A 21,221-nucleotide genomic window follows, 5' to 3' on the forward strand; every position below is an offset into this window, starting at 1 on the left:
ATACATTAAATTAAATTGTTACACTAAAATTTTTACAAAAAATTCAAAAAATAGCAATTCAAATGGGTTCAAATAGCTTAACCTTTCCAACACACACTCGAGTGCATGTCTTTCGATAGAGAAAAAATGTTAAAAATCTTAATATATGTCTTTCAATAAAAAAAAAATCTAAAACTCAAAGATAGATAGACATCTTCTTCTTCTTTTCTTTTTTTTTTTGTGTAAGCGAGAGGACTCAAACCTAGACCTCTTACTTACATTTCCTCTCCCGTACCATCCAACCCATCCCTACTCCTCAAATCTTACGCCTTCTACTCCACGTCTTTCTGTGAGAAAGAGAAGGGTCAGATTATAAATTGATGGTGTAAGAGTCAAGAGTGAAAGGCGCAAGTGACAAAGTTGAGTGATTAATGGTATGTCTAGCGGCTTGAACTCGAAAATTTTATCTCTTTTTTTTTCACGATATAGTTAAGCACTATTATGATTATATATGTGACTACTTCCAAGTTCATTTGGTGCCAAATTCTCCAATATTTTATATTGTTATGTAATGAGAATTGTAAAAATATGATTTTTTTAGTCCTTATGTAATGGAGAATTTAAAAATAAAATTTTTATCCTATCTCTAGGGAATAAAAAACCTAAAATTTTGGATTTTACCTTTTTACTATGTAATCTACTGGACCTTCAAGTTTCGCTTGTTTATCATGCATTCCATTGACTTTAACAGCTCCAATAGATGGAAAGGTCAGAAGTATGCATGTTAATCGATAGAGTTTTGATTGGATTTAATTGATTCAAATCCAAACCTGCTAAATTTATTTTGTCTAAATAGAAAATTTAGACCCGACCTCATAAGTTTAGATACCCATGAGTATCTTTTAATTTATAATAAAAATAAATTCCAGACAATAAAACATATGAAATCCAAAGATAATAAAAATAAATACCAATTATCACTTTCAATAATAATATACATATACATACATGCATGCATGCATATATACGTACGACACACACATTACACGTTTATGCATTCAACATTTAAACTTGCATGTTTTTTAATTTCATATACTCTTTTTTTCATATAAATTATAACCAACTTATCAGATGAATTCACATATCCACATTTTTGCCTCTTGCATTTAGATACTTTTTCAAATGAGTTTCACTCTTGCTAAAAAAAAATTAACACTTGCTACTCTCTTAATAAGTGTTCAAAATTAACACCTGAGGCTATCCCAAAGCTCAATAGATTGTAGATTTGGGCACAAAATATACAAAATTAGACCTTACCCAAATTCATGATTTTTTTTTCACAATATTTGAATTCGACAGGGTTTGGATTTGAAAGTTGAATCCAAATCCAAGAAAAAATACGATGATATAGGTTGGGTCTAGGTAACATTTGACCTTTAGTGAAAAGTATAACTTGTAGAAATTGGGAGTTAAAAATAGACAAATAATTGTTGGAAAACTAAAAGCGCACAGACATAATAGCTTGAGGGCCAATTAGACATTTTGCACAAATTATTGAAGGCTGCGTTTGATTCAAGGGATTTGGTTATGAGGTATTTAGATTTGTAAATTATGAGGGATTTGGTTATGAGGTATTTAGATTTGTAAATTATCAATTTAAAATATGTTTTAATAATTGATATATTTTTTGATGAATGTTAATAAATGGGAAATTTGCATAAACCTCCCCTGAGGTTTTTGACACTAGCACTCACCTCCCTTATGGTTTAGAAAATAGCACTTACTACCCTTGAACTTAAGTATTGTGTTGCAGATTCAGTCCATGCAGAAAAGTTACCATTAAATTTTTTTTTTAAGAGATGAGATGAGAAATTTATACCATATTTGCCCTTCATGCTGCTTGCCAAGTTGTATTAATAGAGGAATGACAAGATATGAAAAGTTATTAAGAATTAGTAAAATTCAAGGGGTATCACTAACGGTTAATTAAATGACTATATATCTAACTTTTTGCAGCAAAATTTATAAAAAAAAATACATGTCACTTTTAAAACTCTCTATTAGTAATGTGAATAGCTATTTATGGAGGTAACACAACTGCTTATATTGTTAGCTCCAATCATATACAAAAAAAAAAAAAAAATCACTGAACAATTAGCTAATTAACAGCAAACTTAAACATCACTAAAAGTTACTGAACATGAGATAAGCCTAGTTACAAGTAATTAGAAGTGCATATTAATAAGATAAAGTTGTTTTTAATTAATGAAAACTATAGTAATTGCATTGAAACCACGTACTAAAACTGTTGCTGCTGCTGATATTTCCAAATTACAGAGTTATAATTGTACTAATGGAAAGAGATGTAGCAATTTGAGAAGAAGTAGTAGGCTAAATTAGATGAGGTTTAGAAATATAAATGACTTGAACAGATACATTTGTGTAAATTCTCTTTATACTTTCTTTAGTAGATCGGATTGCTTACTAGCCTTTCTCTATGTAGTTGTATAAAATTAGATTTAAATTGATTGATTTGAAAAACTAATATATAAAAATGTACGCCGTTTTCTCCCTCAATTGGCACCATTCCTTAGTTTTGCTTACAATGGCTAACGATGCTAAAACTCATAGGTAATCTAGTTTAATTAGTCACTCAATTTGTTGACAAAAAATAAATTTTCTTTTCTAAAATTTGTTCATTAAGTTTCTGCAATTAGTTAGGGTATAAAAGTAAAATCATACAATTTATTGTTAGTAATAGGTCCAATTTCCACCTAGGGGAGGTTAGTGCAATTTTAGAAACTATAGGGGAGGTGAGTATTAGTGTTAGAAACTTCAGAGGAGGTTTCTGCAATTATTCCTCAATAAATCCTACGAAGCCCGAGGGTTAGATTGATCAATTTTAAGACGGAGGGAATGGGAAGGGGGGATTCGAAGAGAGAGAGAGAGGGAGAGAGAGAGCGAATTTAGATTCGGTGCGGTGAAGCAGAAGAGAAATTTTGAGCAGGAATACTTAGAACACAAAATCAAACAGAAGACAAGACGAGTGTCGTCAGTTCTGTGGTAATGCCAAGTTAGTATATTGGTTTGGAGAGTAAACAGTAGTGCAGTGCAGTAACTGGGGCTGGTGCTGGTAGAGGCAAAGGGATTGATCAATTTTTGAAGGGAAGGCAAAGGGATGGGATGGGGCATGGTGATATGCGAGGGAGTAGTGGCGGTTGGATCGTTGGTGCTGTTGGGGTGGGCTGGACTGTGGTTCCTGAACCGCCGGCTGTACAAGGAGTACGAAGAGAAGAGGGCATTGGTTCAGATCATTTTCAGCGTGGTCTTTGCCTTCTCCTGTAATCTCTTTCAGCTCGTCCTCTTCGAGATCATTCCCCTTCTATCTAGGGAGTAAGCAACTCGCCACCCTCCTACTAGTCTCGCTCTAGTTCTCCCCCTCCTCCTTATTATTATTATTTTTTAATTTGCTTGTTTGAAAGGGGGGAAACGAAAAAAAAAAAACTAGGCTCTCCTCTCTTTCGTCCTGTTCCCGTGATCACGTCCAACTAGCTTCACCAGCATCATTGTGCGCTTTACAATTATTTACATACCAATAATCAATCTTGTTACTGAAACTTGTTTCCACTACACTTACTATTCTTCTGGGAACACAAGTGTTGTGGCTGGGTTTTCATGGTGGTTGTTTGGTTCAGTTGGACTCAACTCCTTATTCTCTTCATCGTGCGCCTCAACCTTACCTTGCTTCTCCATGCTCTTTTATGTGTTTTTGCCAAAGACTATGGGTTCGTTTCTACCTTCTTAATTCTTGACTTGTGAGATCAAGGCTGGGAAAGAAGGAAGCCCATTGGTTTCTTTCTGGATAATTTTGGTGCCCGCTATCAATAAGAGTTACTCAATTGCCCAAGGGTGGACATTATCATTTCTGTTCAGATATTGTTCACTTTAGCAGCTGGACATTTGATATTTTGACTCCTCCTGCTAGCATTTGCGCTGAAGTTCAGGTTGTATTTTGAGCTCTATTTACCAATGGGCTGCTAAAAACATTTAGTATGCACTTGAGTTTGGTCGAGTTGCCTCGTTAGATGTCAAACTCCCAAACTCACTTCTGCTTCCAAAAGATATCATAAGCCAGAACTGCAATCGTGTTTCATGGTAGATTGTGTCTGTTAGATGATTTAAAATGTCTGTTGTTGTGTGTTCGCGATAGTTAGTGGCTGCTGCTGCGTCATAACTTCTGTTAACTCCATGACCAGTTATCATGAATAAACTCCTTGTTCCTTTGTTTGCCAATGTAAATCTTTTGCTACACTATATGTTTTTATGTTGAACTTGCAGTCATATTTAGACAGCACATTGCTATGTCAAGGTATGAGCATGAATATACCGTGGAAATACGACATCTTATTACTTCACTGTTTCTGCTTTCCAGCTCCTTGTGAGGATGCTGAACTAACTCATAATTTTACATCGACAAGCTACTTTACTAGATTTTTTATTTTATTTTATCTTTTTATAGTTATCTGATAATTTGTGTTCTATTGTTTGTAGGGCCAGGTGGATCAATTGGAAGGTTGACTTGTTTTGCTTGATCATGTTACTGGTTTTCATGCTACCTTATTATCATTGTTATTTGATGCTTTGCAACAATGGTGAGTTGCTTTTGGCTCGTTGATTTTTCAAAGGAGTCTAATCTCTATGCTTCTGCTATGCTTTCTAAATCTGTTCACCTATTTGGTGGATTTGCTGGTTTGCATAGGCTTGGAGATTGAGATTTTATCAGGTTAACATGTTTAATCCTTTTGCTCTGTTTTCTATTGGCGTAATATCACCCATCAAATGATTTAGGTCTATGTTCCAATTCACCTATTTTATGATGGAGTAATTTGCAGAAGCCTGATATTACCTAGGTTTGGTCTGACCTGAGATCCAGTTAGTCCATTTTTGTTTTCCTCTTTTTTTCTGTTTTCTTCTAAAGGTTTTCTTTGCGTCCCCATTCTCATTTCTCCTCAATGTATGTACAATGTTTACATAAGTACAAAGATACAAGTATGTGTATTGATCCTTGTGTGGATATGTACGTGCGCATATTTAAGTGGAAGAAACAAGGTAATATGATGAAGGATAGATTGAAAAGGAAATAGGAATATTGGGTAGAAATGGCCTTCATACATGTAGTATCCCCTTAAGCAGCAGTACTTGTTTCATGTGTTGGTAGCCTGCTACTAGCAAAGGAGAACTTCTGAACTACTGGAGGCTTGGTAAATAGATACAGCATTGCATTTTATTTTCCTTGGTGAAGATTTTGTATCGTTATGTTGCTTCTTTTTGTTACTTAAGGCAAAATTCGTTTTCTATGGTGCTAGTGGAAGAATGAGAGAAACGTTGCGTGTTCCGGAACTGTGAACAGTAATGTTGCCTGTTCATGGAACTGTTATGTGAACAGTAACGTTGGAAAATGAGAGGGGATTTACAAACTATAAAGACTCATAAATCTCCTGTTAAATAGGAAAGTAAGCTAGCGAAGAACTTTTTAGGAACTTCTCTTTAACTATGACTCCAATGAACAGACCAAAGTACCCTTAAGACCTATAATCACAGAAACTACTAAAGGCACTTAATGTATTGTTGCTTGCAATTAGGCTCCTAATCTTCAAACAATGCCTAGTTGAAGCTTGAGGAAAATCATGAAGATATTTAATTATAGTTTTCCTTTGAACTCTTTGTTGATTGCATCATTCTGGTTGGAAACTCTGGCCTCGAGTTTTGAGTTTTGAGTTTTGAAGTATTGCAGGATAAAGAACTGGAAGATCTGAAGCGAGTTGAAAGGAGAACTGAAATTCTGAAAACTTCTCTTGCCATTTATTTGAGGGAGTGACATGAAAAAGTGGGACTTCATTGGCTGAATATCTGGTCTAGGACAAAGTCAGTTGTTGGAGCTGATAGATTAGAAAACTTTTCTCGGCTTTGCTGCTGGACTTGCTGAATCCTTGATGCTGCCATGACCTTTTTCATATGTTCTGATACAACAAAAGCATTCTCTTTGTCTGAAACAAAGCCTTCCACAGACTTAGTTTTTGGAATTTCCATCACCAGGAATAATGTAGTCAACAAAGAGTTCAAGGAAATCTAGATTAAAGATTTTCGTAATCTTCAACTAGGCATTGTTAATTTAGAATCAATAGCCAAAACTTTAGGATTATCAGCTTTGACAAGAGGAGCATTAACCAGATTCCTGCTTTCTATCCTTTCTGGGTGTTGGATAATTGGACTGCAAATGGCATCACGACCTGATTTTGTTCTACAAAATTGCAAAACTGCCAACTTGGTGTAGAAGGTTCCCAGACATTTTGGGTTGGATATAGTGGAGTAAACCTTGACACATACCCTTCCTCTGATGTGCTGCTTTCGGCAAGACCATACAACTCTCCAAACAGCTTTTGATGACAACAAGAGGCAAAATACTACAAGAGTACTTCTCTCGTCTCCCCCCAACAATTTGTTACTCAAATCTCTTTCAATTGTTACTCAAATCTCTTTCAAGTGTAGACCACCACAGCTTAGCCCTTAAAACACTTTAGCAAGTAGGTTGTATTATAATCCATGAGATTATGGTGGTTAAAGTAAAATTCTAGAGAAGCAACATCTGCTGGATATCGTAGGACGACCTAAGCCTTCAAAGGAAGAAACAAACATCATGATTTTTTTTCTGCTAAAGCTAGAAGGCAAGATCCCATCAATCTTGTCTACATCAGTTTGGTATCAAGAGCCCAAACTTTCTTCTTCTTCATCAGTCATATTTCCTTCTTCCATAAAGTTTGATTTTCAAGAAAATCAACCATATTTATGGAAGAAGGAAATATGACTGATGAAGAAGTAGAAAGATTGGGCTCTTGATATCAAACTGATGTAGACAAATTTGATGGGATCTTGTCTTCTAGCTTTAGCAGAAGAATGAGAGGGTGAAGAGTATCTATGAATACTAATGCTGGAATAAGAGGGGTAGAGAAGGATATTTAGAGGGAAGGAGGAAAACAACTACCAAAACAAAATTCAATAATTCTTATTCACTGAATTCTATCTGCTAGAATAATGTAGAAGCATAAGTACTTATAAATTGTAAAGCTTCATAAATCTCCTATTTCCATATTCTACATAGAAAATTAAACTAGTGATGAACTTTTTTAGGACTTCTTCTCTAAAGATGGCTCCAATTACTTACTAATATAATATGAAAACTAAAAAAAAGACTCAAACTACACAGTAAAGACAATTAACATATCATTGGTCCGGTGACCAGGGAGGGTTCTTATAGCCATCCCAACTGTCAGGTTTAGGGTTTGAATCTTGTGTCTAGAGTTGAGGGTGGGAAGGAAAGAAAAAAACAGTTGCTTCTAATCAGGCTGATCTTCAAACAATGCCTAGTGAAACTTGAGGTTAGTGACAAAAACTTTACTTCTACATTTCCTAATTCTTTGTTGACTGCATCACTATATACAAGGAAATGTTTTGTGGTTAACAGTTTTAGGGGAAGCGGACATTGTGTGGGAATGTATTAAAAGGAAAATTAATTTTGCAGAGGGCATAGATATGGATAAAAATGTAGTTGTTTTACTCTGATTGTAAAGGTTCTGAGCTTTGCTTGGTTGAGCTAGGATTTAGTATGGAAAACCTTGATAGTTACAAATTTGTTGGATGGAAAATGAATCCACGTATGTTGAATATGTTTTATCGTTTGTACATTTACCGTTCTTCATAATTATGTATCCCAAAGTACCAGCATAATTGAATACTCATTGTTTTCCATGTGCAAGAGTATAGTATATTGGTAGACGTGAGACATGTATCTTCTAATTGCAGTATAAATAAGCCTCCAAGCAAGTTGCTGTCTATCTGAGATGAATGAACCAAACATGCACCTGTATTTTTTCCTGAATTAGATCTATTTCAGGTTTGAGAAAGGAACGGGCTGCACTTGGTGCAATCTTATTCTTGTTTGCTTTCCTCTATGCTTTTTGGCGCATGGGCATCCACTTTCCTATGCCTTCACCTGATAAAGGTTTGAACTTGTCTAAACCCTCAAAATTTACGTAGTAGATGGCAATATCTCTACTCTTTCAACCGCTTTCTTGTCCGTGGACCTAAGTAGTAACTTGCATTTCTTGTTTGAAGTTCAAAATGTCCATCCTGTAATGCATTGATGTCCATCTGTAATTTCACTGTTGGTTTGCCAGTTAGTTATGTTTCGAGAGCTTTGCTAAGGACTAGTTTGGCATAAAACAAGGTTCTCCCCCATGGTCTCCAATATATTTACTGACCATACTTGTAATCTTTGAAGGAATTGTGATCTTAGATTGCTAAATTTTTGGTGAGTAATCAAAATTCGTTTTTGGTTGCAATAAGTAAAGGTACCGTCTCCCTGCTCAATTTCTGCTGCTGTCCTTCATTTACATTGGTGCAAATAAGTGCAATGTCAAGAAGTAAACCTCTCAATGTCAAAGCTGATTATTCTTGTGTTAGTATCTTTCATAAATGATATTTTTTTTCTTGCTAGTTGGCTTCGAATGGAGCACATATCTACCTGACCACCACGCTCTGAGTTTCAAATTTGCCCATTATTAATGCAATACATGCATCTCAAGCTATGTGGGACGATTCAACTGTAATTACTGGATTTTCTGCCCAAGTTCCCCTCCCCTCCTCTGTTTTCACTTCTTAATTCAAACATGTCAGCTCTATTGCTCTAGCTTTGGAACTATTGTTCTTTATTTCCACTTTCAAATGTTTTTGGATCAAAAGCTTAATTCCATAAAGTTTGTCCTTTAACTGAGATTCCTATATGTTTCATCATTTTATGTTTTGGGTTTATTTGGAGGCTTACCTACATATCATGCTTCTGATTTCTGATACAGAGTTTGTATAAGCATATTCCCATGCTGATCTTGCATGGCTCTGTGGCTTTCTATCATACTATGTCTTAATATCTCCTACCAAATTTTCTTTCTTTTTATTTGCCATCTTCCTTACAAGAATTTTGTCCCTCAGGTTTCTTCACCATGCCTCAGCTGGTGAGTAGAATTGGGGTAATTGGTGTCACTGTTATGGCTGTCCTTTCTGGTTTTGGAGCTGTAAACTTGCCATACAGTTATTTGTCTCTCTTCATTAGGTAAGATAGAATTGTGAATATTCTTATTGCAATCTTTCAACCATAAATTGACCATTAGGCCATGTTTTTGATGGTGCCCTCTTAATTATGACCTTACTAGTGCAAATCAATAACCTTCACTGACTTCAGACATGGTATAGATTCAAGAGTTCTTTTAGATTATAGTCTCAGTAAATTGTTCTAAAAGCTTATGTTGTTAGTGTTAATTCATTGGCAATTACATCAGTCTTTTGTAAATTTTGATTTCTGTATTTTCAACTTCTTTTTTTGCATCTACTTGTCAAATCTTTATTTGGATATCCTGGTTGCATTGGGGTCCAGAGACAAGCTTGCTTATCTATATTTTCCTAAATGTGTTATACCATACAGTTTTGGCAGCGAGTTGCTATTTTTTTGCTGCATTACTGTAGTAGGCCAACTATTGGGAACTTTAGTTATGAGACTCCTGAAGCCATAAATAGTGTTTGAGAAACTCAAGGCACTATTTTTTGATTTATAATTTTGCCAGCTGTACCGCCAGCATAAGCAAATTTGCTCCAATTGGGATTTTTAGGGCAGGGATCTAATGGGCTGAAATAGACTTACTTTTATTTAACATCAGCTAGGTTTACTATCGTTTTGCACATATATGTAGATGGTACAAGTAACATAATGATATCATACAAAGAACAAGTACCAAAATATATCTGGGGTTATTTACATGCATTAAAAGTTATGTACCAAATTCTATATGTCTTTGTGCACCTGTTCTTCGTAGCGATTTGCATCAGTATTGAGGGTTTAATACTATTTTTAATTAATACTGTTGTCTTTATTCTTGTTCTTAATGAATGAAGTTGGGGTTTCAAACTTTGAGGTGTAAATTATAGATATCGACTTTTACTGTAATCGAGTGGCATGGAAAAATTCAAAAGTAGCAGGAAGTTGAAGTCCACGTATCCCTTCATTAGTGTTCCAAAAAAACTAAAGAGAAAAGAGGAAGTGCGGAGACCTAGATCAACGTCTTCTTCTTCTTGTTCCTTTGACACTTATTGCAGACATGGTTCTTCTTCTTGGCTTGAGCTCAAACAACTAGTATGAGAAGTTTCTTCTTTCCTTCTCCATTCCTTCTTGGAGATCGTGTCCATGATTTTTGCCCTCTCCGCAGCTAAGTAGCTGACTAGGTGTCACCGAAGGTTTAGCTCTTACAGGTACAACTATTGCTGTAGAATCTGCTTCATCATTCTTCGTGGCTAACCAGAGCCCTGTTGTGCAGCTATGTTGAGGGCTTGTTTTCTACCTTGAGCCGCCCAACTGTCAATTCTATGGCTACACTATGCCATGAAGCCTAACTGAAAGCTTGACAAGGCCTGTTTTTGTATTTTCACAGTCCAGTTGTTCCTAATTAAGTGAATGATTTCGTCATGGTCCACAAAGAAGCTTTGAGACAAACTTTTTAAGTCCCTGTTGCCTAGGCTCCCAGTGCTTGGGAGCTCACGGTTGACGTTCCCCTTTTTTTGGGGCTCCTGTTTCTTTCTTCCTTTCTTTTTTCTTTTCGTTTCTTGACTAGAGCTAAAGTCTGCGTTGTGAAGATTGACTTTGACTTCGATGTTATGTAGTTATATATTTAAAATTAATTAAAAACTCCTATGTTGATGGTATGTTTAATGTTAACTTAGGTATCATTCTTATTTATCTTTTCACATGGGTATGGCACTTAAATTTGTGCCCAAACAGCCAAATCTCATGTAACAAAGTACTTTGAGGAATTACTTGGAGATAAATCACGAAGAAGAATCTCAAACATTTACTCCTGATCTTTTCAGACTATGAGGATTAACTGTTTTTATTTATTTTACATCCTTGAATTATTAGGTCAAGAGGGCATTTTTTGTAGAAGCTGTTTATCTTTTCATCTTTTGTCTGACCCACCAATTAGAAGATTTGTGTTTAAGCCTGAATTCAAATTTTGGGTTAGAGCACTTTGAAAACTAGAGTGTCCTCTTCTTTGTGGTCCTGTCATTTCTGATGTATTTTGTTCAGTAGAATGCCGATCTAATTTTACTGGTGGAGCATTTTTGAAAGAATTTTGTGCTTAAAAGTTAAAGCTTCAATTCCCTTTCTCAGAGCAACTTCCTACCAGAATGCTATCTACAGGATCATGAGGCTGGTGATGCTATGAGTTTCTTGTCAATAATATGAATAGCTCTTTGTGGGGTCATTCCACTAGAGGGCTTAATAGAGCACAGAATTGTTCATCCAGTTTCTATCACTACTATAAAAAAATTCTGGTCTATGAAACTTACTAGTTTTTTCATCCGTGAAAAGAGAGATTGAGGAATCAGAGATTAAGGCTCTGGAAAGACAACTTATGCAGTCAATTGAGACTTGCATTGCAAAGAAAAAGAAGATTATTCTCTGTCAAATGGAGATGGAAAGAATACAAGGGTCAGAAGAGGTACTCTTTTCTCAGCATCTGATATGATCTGTTAAAGTTCTTTTTCCAGTTTCTCTAACTTGGCAGCTACAAAAAAAATTAATGGTCTGACACGGTGCATCTCGCCTTTACTCTCTCAGTTAAATAAAGGTCATAGTGGCACAAGTAATAATAGTTGGTTGAGGTTAATGAGGCATCACTAATTGTTTTTTCTTTATAAACCATTAATTGTATTATTATATGGTCTGAGAGCATTTTACTTTTTCAGGGGTTTTTTTCTTTTTTTTTTTTTGGGGGGGCGGTGGTGGTGGTGGTGTTGGTGTTAGTAAATTGCATTTGGACACATGTAACCCATTAATAGTACAGTTGCTTTTGGTTTGACAACTGTTTTTTTAATACTACATAATGCTTTGGGAGGAAGAAGCTGAGGATGATATATTGTAAGCTTGATTTTTCAATATTCTTTGTCTAAGCTTTGTCTTTAACATTTCTTAAAAACTGTATCTATTGCAGAAATTAAAGGCTAGATCCATCCTAAAGAGAATTGTGGGAACAGTTGTTCGATCAGTTCAAGAAGACCAAACAGAACAAGGTCTGTATTTGTTGAGTTTCAGGTGATGTATGATTTTCATCTTAAAACTATCGCTGAGAGTTTTTGCTTAAAACTTCATTGATGATAATCTTATTCTTTCCTGCCTGTGTTGATGTTGGCCTGTGTTTTTCCTGAATTCTTTGCTTGCCATTTGTTAGTTGCTAGTTTTGCTGGGATTTTTTTTTGTTGACTTTTAATTTGTTCAACTACAAAAGCAAACCACTTGGGGATTTAGTTTCTAATTCAAGGTACAGTGAAAATCTTTAGTGTTGTCTACTTATAGTAATTTTATGGTGGGTTTCATGGTGGAAGCATATAGTCTGAGGTTTAACAGATATATATTCCTTTCATATTCTTTGCCTATTACAACTTTAAGGTAAGATCTGGGAATGCAAAAACAGATTGATGTCCTTACTGCACTCTCCTTATACCTTGAAAGAACCTCTGTCTTTGGCTGCTTTATTTATGCTACAAAAAGGAAATAGTTCACCCCTAAAACACCTTATCTGGAAATTTCCTTTCATCAATATTACCTTTGCTCTAGTTTGATAGTGGAAGACCCCAACTGGAGACTGCAGAAATTTTGTTGTTTATCTGTCTAATGTTTTGGCAATGGTATGAGGGTTAAGGAGAATTGGTTCACCTTTTCTAACTTGTGATCGCTTTCAAGGAAGGACTGGGAAATTATTATTTTATTGGTTTTGGTGATTTAAAAATGACTGGCAGGATCAAAATATCTTCAGTTTTCGTTGCCATTCCTTTGGATACCTTAGCAGCATGAACCAATATAAAATTAGGTATTTGACAATAAAAAAAAAAAAAGAGTACAGTTAGGAAACATGATAACATTCTGACAACAAAATAGTAACAAAAAGAAGACTTAAATTGAAGTGCTTTCTTGAGAAGTGAAAGGACAATTTGACATTGTGTCATAGATGAAAGAGTTAAAAGGATGAAGTAAGAAAGAATGGCCTCAGTGACATTAAGCCTACAATAATGTTTGTGTGTCAATATTTGGTTGTGCTTGGAGCCAGGGATGTCTTCCTTTTGAAGCCTTTTGCAGGTATTATCATTGACTAGCTTGACTTATTCATAGGAAGCATGTATCTGCTAGTGCTCACCTCATTTGTGATAATCTTTTTCCAGGTTATTGCTCTTTCTTTCTCCCTGTCCTGACATTTTTCACATCCATTCTTTTTCTCCCCCGTTAACATGCATGCTAACCTGTCCAACTAATGAGACTGGACCTTCAGCTGGAAATCTTTGTGGGTTCACTGACTTTCATTATATCTGCTGTCCTACATGTGGGTCCGACGTTTTGCAATTGTTGATGAGATAGTTTGCGGTACCTAGGCATACATATAAACTACTGGATCTTTCACATGGCTTTTTTGTTAATCTCTGGCTTTGGTGATACAGCAATCCGTGGCCTCTACTCTTTGAACAAGCTATTAAATTGTATGTGTAACAACAATTTAGATCTTTAATGCCAGAGTCTCTAGCCATAAACCTTGCTGCATATCAGCTGAAGTTTGTAGGAATTTATCTTGATTTATGTTGTGTTGCTTCTCATATGTCGTTCACTTTAGGGAGTGTTTACTTGATGTTCTTTTTTCCTTGAAGATATCAAAGGCATGGAAGCAGAAGTACAAGCCCTGGAAGAGCTCTCAAAACAGCTGTTTTTGGAAATCTATGAGCTTCGTCAAGCTAAGGTTGTGCTGCTTTTATATGTATTTGTGGTGTCACACTAATCCTTTTCTCGTATAGACTTTCTTCGTCGCTTACTTGATCTAAATTTGTTAATATGCATGATATAATTTTTTTAATTTGACTCTTGTTGTTCAAGGTCCTACCATCTACGCCCCCTTCTACTGCTAAATTATTAAATCATAATTAAGTGCACTAGCTAATAATGAAAAGTGATGTCACCAAGTGTACTTTCTGATAAGTCATAGGTTGTTTGGATGTTTTGGCTGTACGTCTCATGCTAATTTGCTACACCATTTTCCAGGAGGCTGCTGCTTATTCTCGAACATGGAAGGGTCACATGCAGAACCTTTTGGGCTATGCATTGTCGGTGTATTGTGTGTATAAAATGATAAAGGTATGGGAAACTTGAATGTTTGGTAAATGCCAAAGCTCAGAAAATTTTCTTGGTCACACAGATGTTTATGTACTTTCTATCTAGCAAAATTTTATCAAAAGAAGTGATTTTGGTACTTTTTGAGACCAGAAATGATTTTTTTGTAAGAGAAATTTGTGTTTTTCATATAAAATCTGAAGGCTTTTCTTTTCGGGAAGGCAGGCCCCAACTTCTTGAGTTGGTGTAACACTTGTTTTACTATGATTGGGTGCGTAAGTTATGTGGCCTGATTAATTCATTTTATACATGCAGTCCTTGCAAAGTGTTGTCTTCAAGGAGGTAAAGCCTCTCTCTCTCTCTCTCCTGCTATCATCATCATCATCATCATTATTGTTATTTCATAGCTCGTTATCAGCTATGGCTTCCTTCTTGTGCCATTTGGATGTTGATCACTTTCTTGTGACAGGCTGGTTCGATTGATCCTGTGACCTTGACAATCAGCATATTTCTACAGTATTTTGATATAGGTATCAATGCCACATTATTATCTCAGGCAAGTTCATTTTTTGGTTTTTGTTACTCAGTAAATTGTTACCACTGGATGTCAAATCTTTGGTGACATTGAAGTTTCATCATGATTTGTAGTAGGTAGACTATTTTGATATCCATAGGAAAACTCATCAAAAATGAAAACTATGAAAGAACAAGCTCACTTCATGGTATTGGTATCTGATGCAAATAGGGAAGAGAAAGGTTTTATGGAAGTTCTTATGCTTGTGAAATGTGTCTTGAACTTCAAGCAAGTATATATACAAGCGACTTAGTATCCAATGCTTGGCATGGAGCTTTTAGCTTCCTTAAGGAGATTTTCTTATGAAGATCTGAACGACTTTTGTAGAATGTTGGCCTTGTTTTGCTTTGTAGGCTTTTAAACCACAAGATGCTTCCATAATGCCATAAAATTTTCAAAGTACCTAAATTGTCCTAGGAAAGCAGATTAGACTGGATAGCTCCATGAATAAACACGATGTAGTGAAATCTTAAATACTTTGTAACCTATCAAAGAAAACAACTAAGGATACATCTTATTCAACATGGTAATCTAATTTGCGTCTGGTCTTCTCTCAACCTGTCCTGCACTGCATCTATGAACTAGGAATCAACTGAGACACTTGGCAGTTAGCTATTTACAATGGTTCCATGAGCCCTAAGAAATTATTGGTTTCTAAAGCACCTGCCTTGATCTGGTTGGAATCTAGATGGCATTCCTCCTCGACTTTTATGTTTACTCTACACTTTCCTCCAGTAATTCATGAACCAGCTTGAGTCCAAATATATAATGTGTAATAAGTGTGTTAATTCTTTGTGTAGTATCATTTCCTATTATGCAGCAGTTTAAATTTCTAAAAAGGTAAAGGTACTTCTATTATGGCTTCTTCAATTTGGGTTGTTCTAGTTGCTTACTTTTTGAGAAGAAACAGTTTTGTTGGTAGTTAAGTGATACATTTTGGTGCATGACATATTATTGATATAGAAAATGTATTTTTTGGAATTTCGTTTGACTTGACTCGTTAGACTCCCAGAATTGGTATGAGAGATTTTTGTCATCATTTTTATGCATGTGTATGTTCAAGAGCACAAATGTGTAAATAACCAATGACAAAGTGTACACTTTTTCATTGCTTGTGCGTGTGTGTGTTTTTACATCAACCATGCTACATTATTTATTCCTGCCATCTTTCTAATGGACCACTCACTGGGCCTGCCTTTTATTTACAAATTGAATTCTTCTGCAAAAGGCCCTACTAACTTATGCAACACTTTAACTTTGGGAAAAATAGATGCTGGTATAGCAGGTTAACCACTACGAACAAGATCACATGAATCTCCCTTGATTGGGCCATGCTCACAGAAGGAACTAGAAGCTGATTGTCTTATGTTGGTAAACTTGTAACTAACTTGAGTGGGAGATATAGTGGGAACTTGGCTGCAGGAGACTGATGCATTTTTGTTTACCAATAGATATTTATAGATTGTTGTTCTATAGTAGGGTGCATGCTGATAAGGTCAAATATAACGAACTTCACTTTCACATGGACTGCTGTGTGATTCCTGTGCTAGGATTCTGATTGTCTCATCCACTTTGTCTTACGTTTCCTGTTCTCTTTTGTGCAGTACATATCGTTATTGTTCATAGGAATGTTGATCGTAATATCAGTACGGGGATTCCTAACTAACTTGATGAAGGTATTTATAGCATTTCTAGTGATCCTTTTTCTGTTGTGTTTGTAACTATTTACGTTAGAGACATTGCTAATCTTTTCCTTCCCATAAACACAAAGATTCTGAAGAAAGATTTACTTTTAAGAGACAGGAATCCATATAAGCAAATGGAAATTCATATGAATATGAACTAGTCACACAGCTATCCTGATTTTAGCTCATACAATAGGAGGTAAACCCCAAGCACAGTGAAACACTGTGTTGCTTTAAAGTTCTAAATGTTTGTCTCTAGCTATCTCCGGCTTTGGGAGACACTTTAGAATCACTGTATACACATGATGTCTCCATTGACTGTTGTAAGTTGGCTCAACAGAGATGAGAAAGAAGATAAGTAAGACATGAATTCATTGCTTATTGCTAAATACTTGGTTCTACTAGTCGAAATCCTCTGGTTTAAGCTTGTTAGGACAAGCAATAACTTTACATCCTTCATTCTATGAGCACAAGAATTGAACTGCATACGAACACCCACACAAAATGATGGATGCATGACCTTTCAGTAGGGAGGGAAAAGTTTTCACCTTGTTTCCTGGAGTTTGGACATGTGGTATGCTTTTATTCTTTGTTGTGTATCCTCTTGAATATTTAACAAGCTAAAGTGGAGTGAAAATAAAGAGCAGCAATAATATCATCTTTTAATATAGATTTTATGTTGAAAAATATGAAATATAGTTGCTTATCTTAAAGTTTGAAATTCAATGTATTCAGAGAAGGTCTAGTCTTTGGCTTCGTCAGATCGAAATTATTTATTCTTCAATTGACATTTCTTTTATTATCAGGGCCCATTTAGGGTTGTGGTAGCTTATTGAAAAGTACTTCTTCAATAGAGCATTTAATAAAAGTACTTATTTAAGTGTTTAATTGCTTTTAAGTATACTATTTGGAGATATAGTTCAATAAGTACTTATTGTATTGGATAATGTGTGATTTGACAATTTTTAAATGTTTTTATCCCTTTATTAAGTTTATAATATGGGATAAAATGATTAAATTCGATGTTTTATTTTTTAAATCTCAAAAGCTACTCTAAAAGCACTAAATTTGAGCTTTTGCTAAAAGTGCTTTTAACACCCAAAACTCCGCTCCTAATTTATGGGATGATGTTCACCAAACACCTTGAAAGCACTTTTAACATCTAAAAGTACTTTTTCACCAAAAGTACCACAACCCCAAACGGTGCTTGAATACGGCCAATCCATTTTTGTGGGGGAAATTGTAGTTGTGCTTTAACTTCTTAGAGGAGCAATATTGCATAACTTGGTGGGGCCAATGGTGGGCTAATTTGGAAAGAATTAGATTTTTTAGGCTTTTACATGAATTTTTAAAGTTGATGAGGAAAATTGCACCCACTAAACATAACATGGCCCCACATTTCCAGCACATGCAAATACATCCTCCTGACTGTAGTATTTTGTCGTATGCAGTTCTTCTTTGCGGTTTCTAGAGTTGGGAGTGGATCATCAAGCAATGTTGTACTCTTCCTATCAGAAATTATGGGAATGTATTTTGTGTCTTCAATTCTTTTGATAAGAAAAAGCCTTGCAACTGAATACAGGTATGGGTGTTTGATATAGGTATACCCCTTGATATTTGTGTACTGGTGTAGTTAATCATCTGTATCAAGCTCACATCCAGTGAAGACTTGTGATTATTTCATTCCTCATAGTATTTATTTCCTTCATGTTAGTGTATTTCTTTCTTGTTGTCCCTTCTTCCACCTTATGCACTGAACACCAGAGATGGGTATTGCTGCAAAATACTATATTAGATTTGGAAAATTTGGAAAAGGGATATAGGAAGAATTGAAATTCATAAATAGGGTGTAATATTTGGGAAATTGTAAATTGGGTTTGGAAATGGTAAAAAATTTATTTTGTGGACAAAATTACAAAATTATCCTTAGTGCACATACTAGCACTCATTTATGCACATACATCATACATGCACATTTGAGTATACGTATGTGCATATGCGGATGCATATGGTATTCACTAAAGTGCACAATTTTATTCATTAAGGTGCACAATGCAATTCAATAGAGTGCTCATTGTTATGAGGGTAATTTAGTTATTTAGCGATAAATTTATCACCTTTTGTAATTCATAAGTAGTAAACCTTAACAAATTTATCAGCTTTTTTAATCCATGAGCAGTAAACCTTAACCCATTTCCCATTCACAAATTTCCAAAACTTAAACCCTATTTATGAATTTCAAATCTAGCTATTTCCTTTTTCCAAATTTTCCATAATGAACTTCATAGAGTTTTTCAGATCAGAAGGGTACCTTTGGCTTAATATTGGATATAATGCATAGTCTGATGGAGGAATGAAAGTGAAGTACTGTTCACATCTCACTATACACACTGCACGGGCTACAGAGCAGGATTTGGGTTAGTCACGTTAGGAGTTTATTGATAGTATTTCATTTGCCTAGTTGGTTTAGGATTCTGGTATTCTGTAGCATTGTGTGCGTCTGTGTCTGTGTATTTTATTTTATTTTATTCTTTTAGTTTCTTGGTTAATAAGAATTTAAGTTACATTAGATGTACATCTACAAATTTTTGTTGTCATTTCCTTGTTTTCTTTTTACTTGTAATTTGAAATTGGTTGCTTTTAATCAGCTGTCTTGTACTCATGGTTAGAAAAAATTGAACTTAGCATTTGTAACTCATCTTGCTTCCTGAGTTTTTAGACTGTCATTGAAATGCAAAACATATAAGCTTTTTCACCTTTACTCAGTTCGCTCTCTAGATTACAAAATTTTCATTAGAATGAAAACTACACAAGCTCTTTAATGTTTAAAGAATTGATGAAAGATCCTAGTTTTGTTTTCCTATTTTCAAATCATCGTGTAAGAAAGGCGTGTGGTGTTTTTGCTTTTAAATTGAGCCTATAAACTAAATCTTCTTCAACATAAATGTCCAAAGTGTGGTTTTCACCCAACTTATGCAGCTTTATTCTAATATTGATAACCTCTTGTGACAGTGGTGATGAGCCATAGGAGAAAAAATTTTGACATGAGAGCATTGCAGGGGCATACAGTGCTCAATGTAAAATGTTTAAGAGTATCAATACCATGAGCCTTTCTTTGGCTTAATATAAATGTACCGTTGTTTGATGATGAAGTCACTTGAGTACTTAAGAAATGCATCTATCAGATAGTGTTTGTGGCATTTTGATATTTAGCTGATTTTTCTTGGTTGTAGATGTTTCGGTAAAGAACTTAACTTCATGCCCTTACATGATATTCTGTAGTTACTCAATGTCCTACTTCAAACAGCTATTCTTTACCAAAATAGAATGAGAGGAGACATTGTAAAACCAATTCCTTTGTGTCATGTAATGCTCATAAGTGGAGGAATCATATTAAGCTTTCATAAAGCATCCAGCTCTAAAGTTGCTTAAATACCCCAGCAGCTTGTTAAAAACAAGTGGTTCCCTCCAGGCTGGGAGCTGAACTTGAGAGTTGAGGGGTGCAAATTTTATTTTTTAAGGACCTCTTGGGATTTTATACTTACAAGAGATAATTTCTTTGTTAGGTGTTGGAATTTTTACAGAAAATACAGCCTCCCAGCTCAGCACCCCCCTCAGCAGTTCCAAGTGAAAATAAATTCTCAAAAGATTTATGTTTTTTACCTCACACTGCATTGTTCTGCAACTCATGGGTATCAGTCCTGTCCCCACTAAAGCAGGAGCTTTTCTTTTGTTACATGTGTAACTGGGTACTGCTTCATGTATGGTACTTTTAAGTTGCTGCATTGGTTATAACTTAGTAGGCATTTACGTTATTAATACTCAAGTAGGAAGTTTGAGTCATTCATCTTCAGATGCTTTAACCTGAGCTGGTGTCTATTGGCAGGACAATTATTACCGACATTTTGGGTGGTGACATTCAATTTGACTTTTACCACCGGTGGTTCGATGCTATATTTGTGGCCAGCGCATTCCTTTCATTGCTTCTGCTTTCAGCTCATTATACATCTCGTCAGGCTGATAAGCACCCAATTGATTAACGTGCTTCATAGTTAAGTTCTTGAAACTGATTTTGGATCCTTGATGTTGTTTTCATCCACATATTCAGTTGCGTGGTTTTACTTTTCTCTACTGTATGCTTACAAACTTGAGCAGTTCCAGTGGACTATATATTTGGCTGTTGTTTAAGGTGCATCAGTTTAGGTAAAATGCAACTGATCGGTTTTTTGTTTCTCACCTCCGGAACAGGTCTTCTGCAGCTTTTGTGTGGCCGAATCACGAACTCTTGACAATATTTGTACTAGTGGTGCTGTATTTCCCTATTTTCAGAACGGTGCTATTTTCATTGAAATATGTGTGGCTTGCGTTTGAAACTCGGTACTTCCTGAGGCTGCATATCCAACTCCATGAACTGGTATTTTATTTTATTTCAGATTAATGTAATTAGAAGAATATACGGCTATCAACTGCACATACAGAAAATATGTAAAATATGCATTTGTCCAAAAGCAACAAACGTTTTAGTAAGTCTTAAAAGGGAAAACAATCCAGAGGGTTTGGAGGTGAAAGAAAAGCTTGATTTGGATAGATTAGAATATCTCAGATGATACTAGGGATTTTTTGAATTTGACTGGCTACCTACCTTAATGAGAGCACAGTTGAACTTGATTCGAATTTACATGTTTCTAGATAGGGATGGCAATGGGCACCCGCCCCGCGGGGGGCTCTC

The 21,221-nt window shown here is 35.4% G+C and overlaps 1 protein-coding gene across 5 annotated transcripts; it reads left to right on the top strand.

Moving 5' to 3' along the window:
* Positions 1–2,873: 2,873 nt before the first annotated feature.
* On the top strand, positions 2,874–21,019 carry LOC113729783 (GPCR-type G protein COLD1). Of its 5 annotated transcripts, XM_027254019.2 has the most exons (15): positions 3,263–3,372; positions 4,531–4,631; positions 5,774–6,451; positions 7,931–8,038; positions 9,025–9,145; positions 11,453–11,582; positions 12,075–12,153; positions 13,777–13,865; positions 14,165–14,257; positions 14,549–14,575; positions 14,703–14,789; positions 16,412–16,483; positions 17,944–18,074; positions 20,379–20,543; positions 20,741–21,019. In XM_027254019.2, the coding sequence occupies exons 4-14, from the start codon at positions 8,002–8,004 to the stop codon at positions 20,530–20,532; spliced, it is 1,020 nt and encodes a 339-aa protein (XP_027109820.1). In that variant the 5' UTR covers positions 3,263–3,372; positions 4,531–4,631; positions 5,774–6,451; positions 7,931–8,001; the 3' UTR covers positions 20,533–20,543; positions 20,741–21,019. The 5 variants fall into 5 exon arrangements, with proteins under 5 accessions (XP_027109819.1, XP_027109821.1, XP_027109820.1 ...); XM_027254018.2 differs by lacking the exon at positions 5,774–6,451 and having other exon boundaries at positions 2,874–3,372; XM_072077924.1 differs by lacking the exon at positions 3,263–3,372 and having other exon boundaries at positions 5,766–6,451.
* Positions 21,020–21,221: the final 202 nt, after the last annotated feature.

The sequence above is a fragment of the Coffea arabica genome, chromosome 2e, assembly GCF_036785885.1.
Source record: "Coffea arabica cultivar ET-39 chromosome 2e, Coffea Arabica ET-39 HiFi, whole genome shotgun sequence".
NCBI lineage: Eukaryota > Viridiplantae > Streptophyta > Magnoliopsida > Gentianales > Rubiaceae > Coffea > Coffea arabica.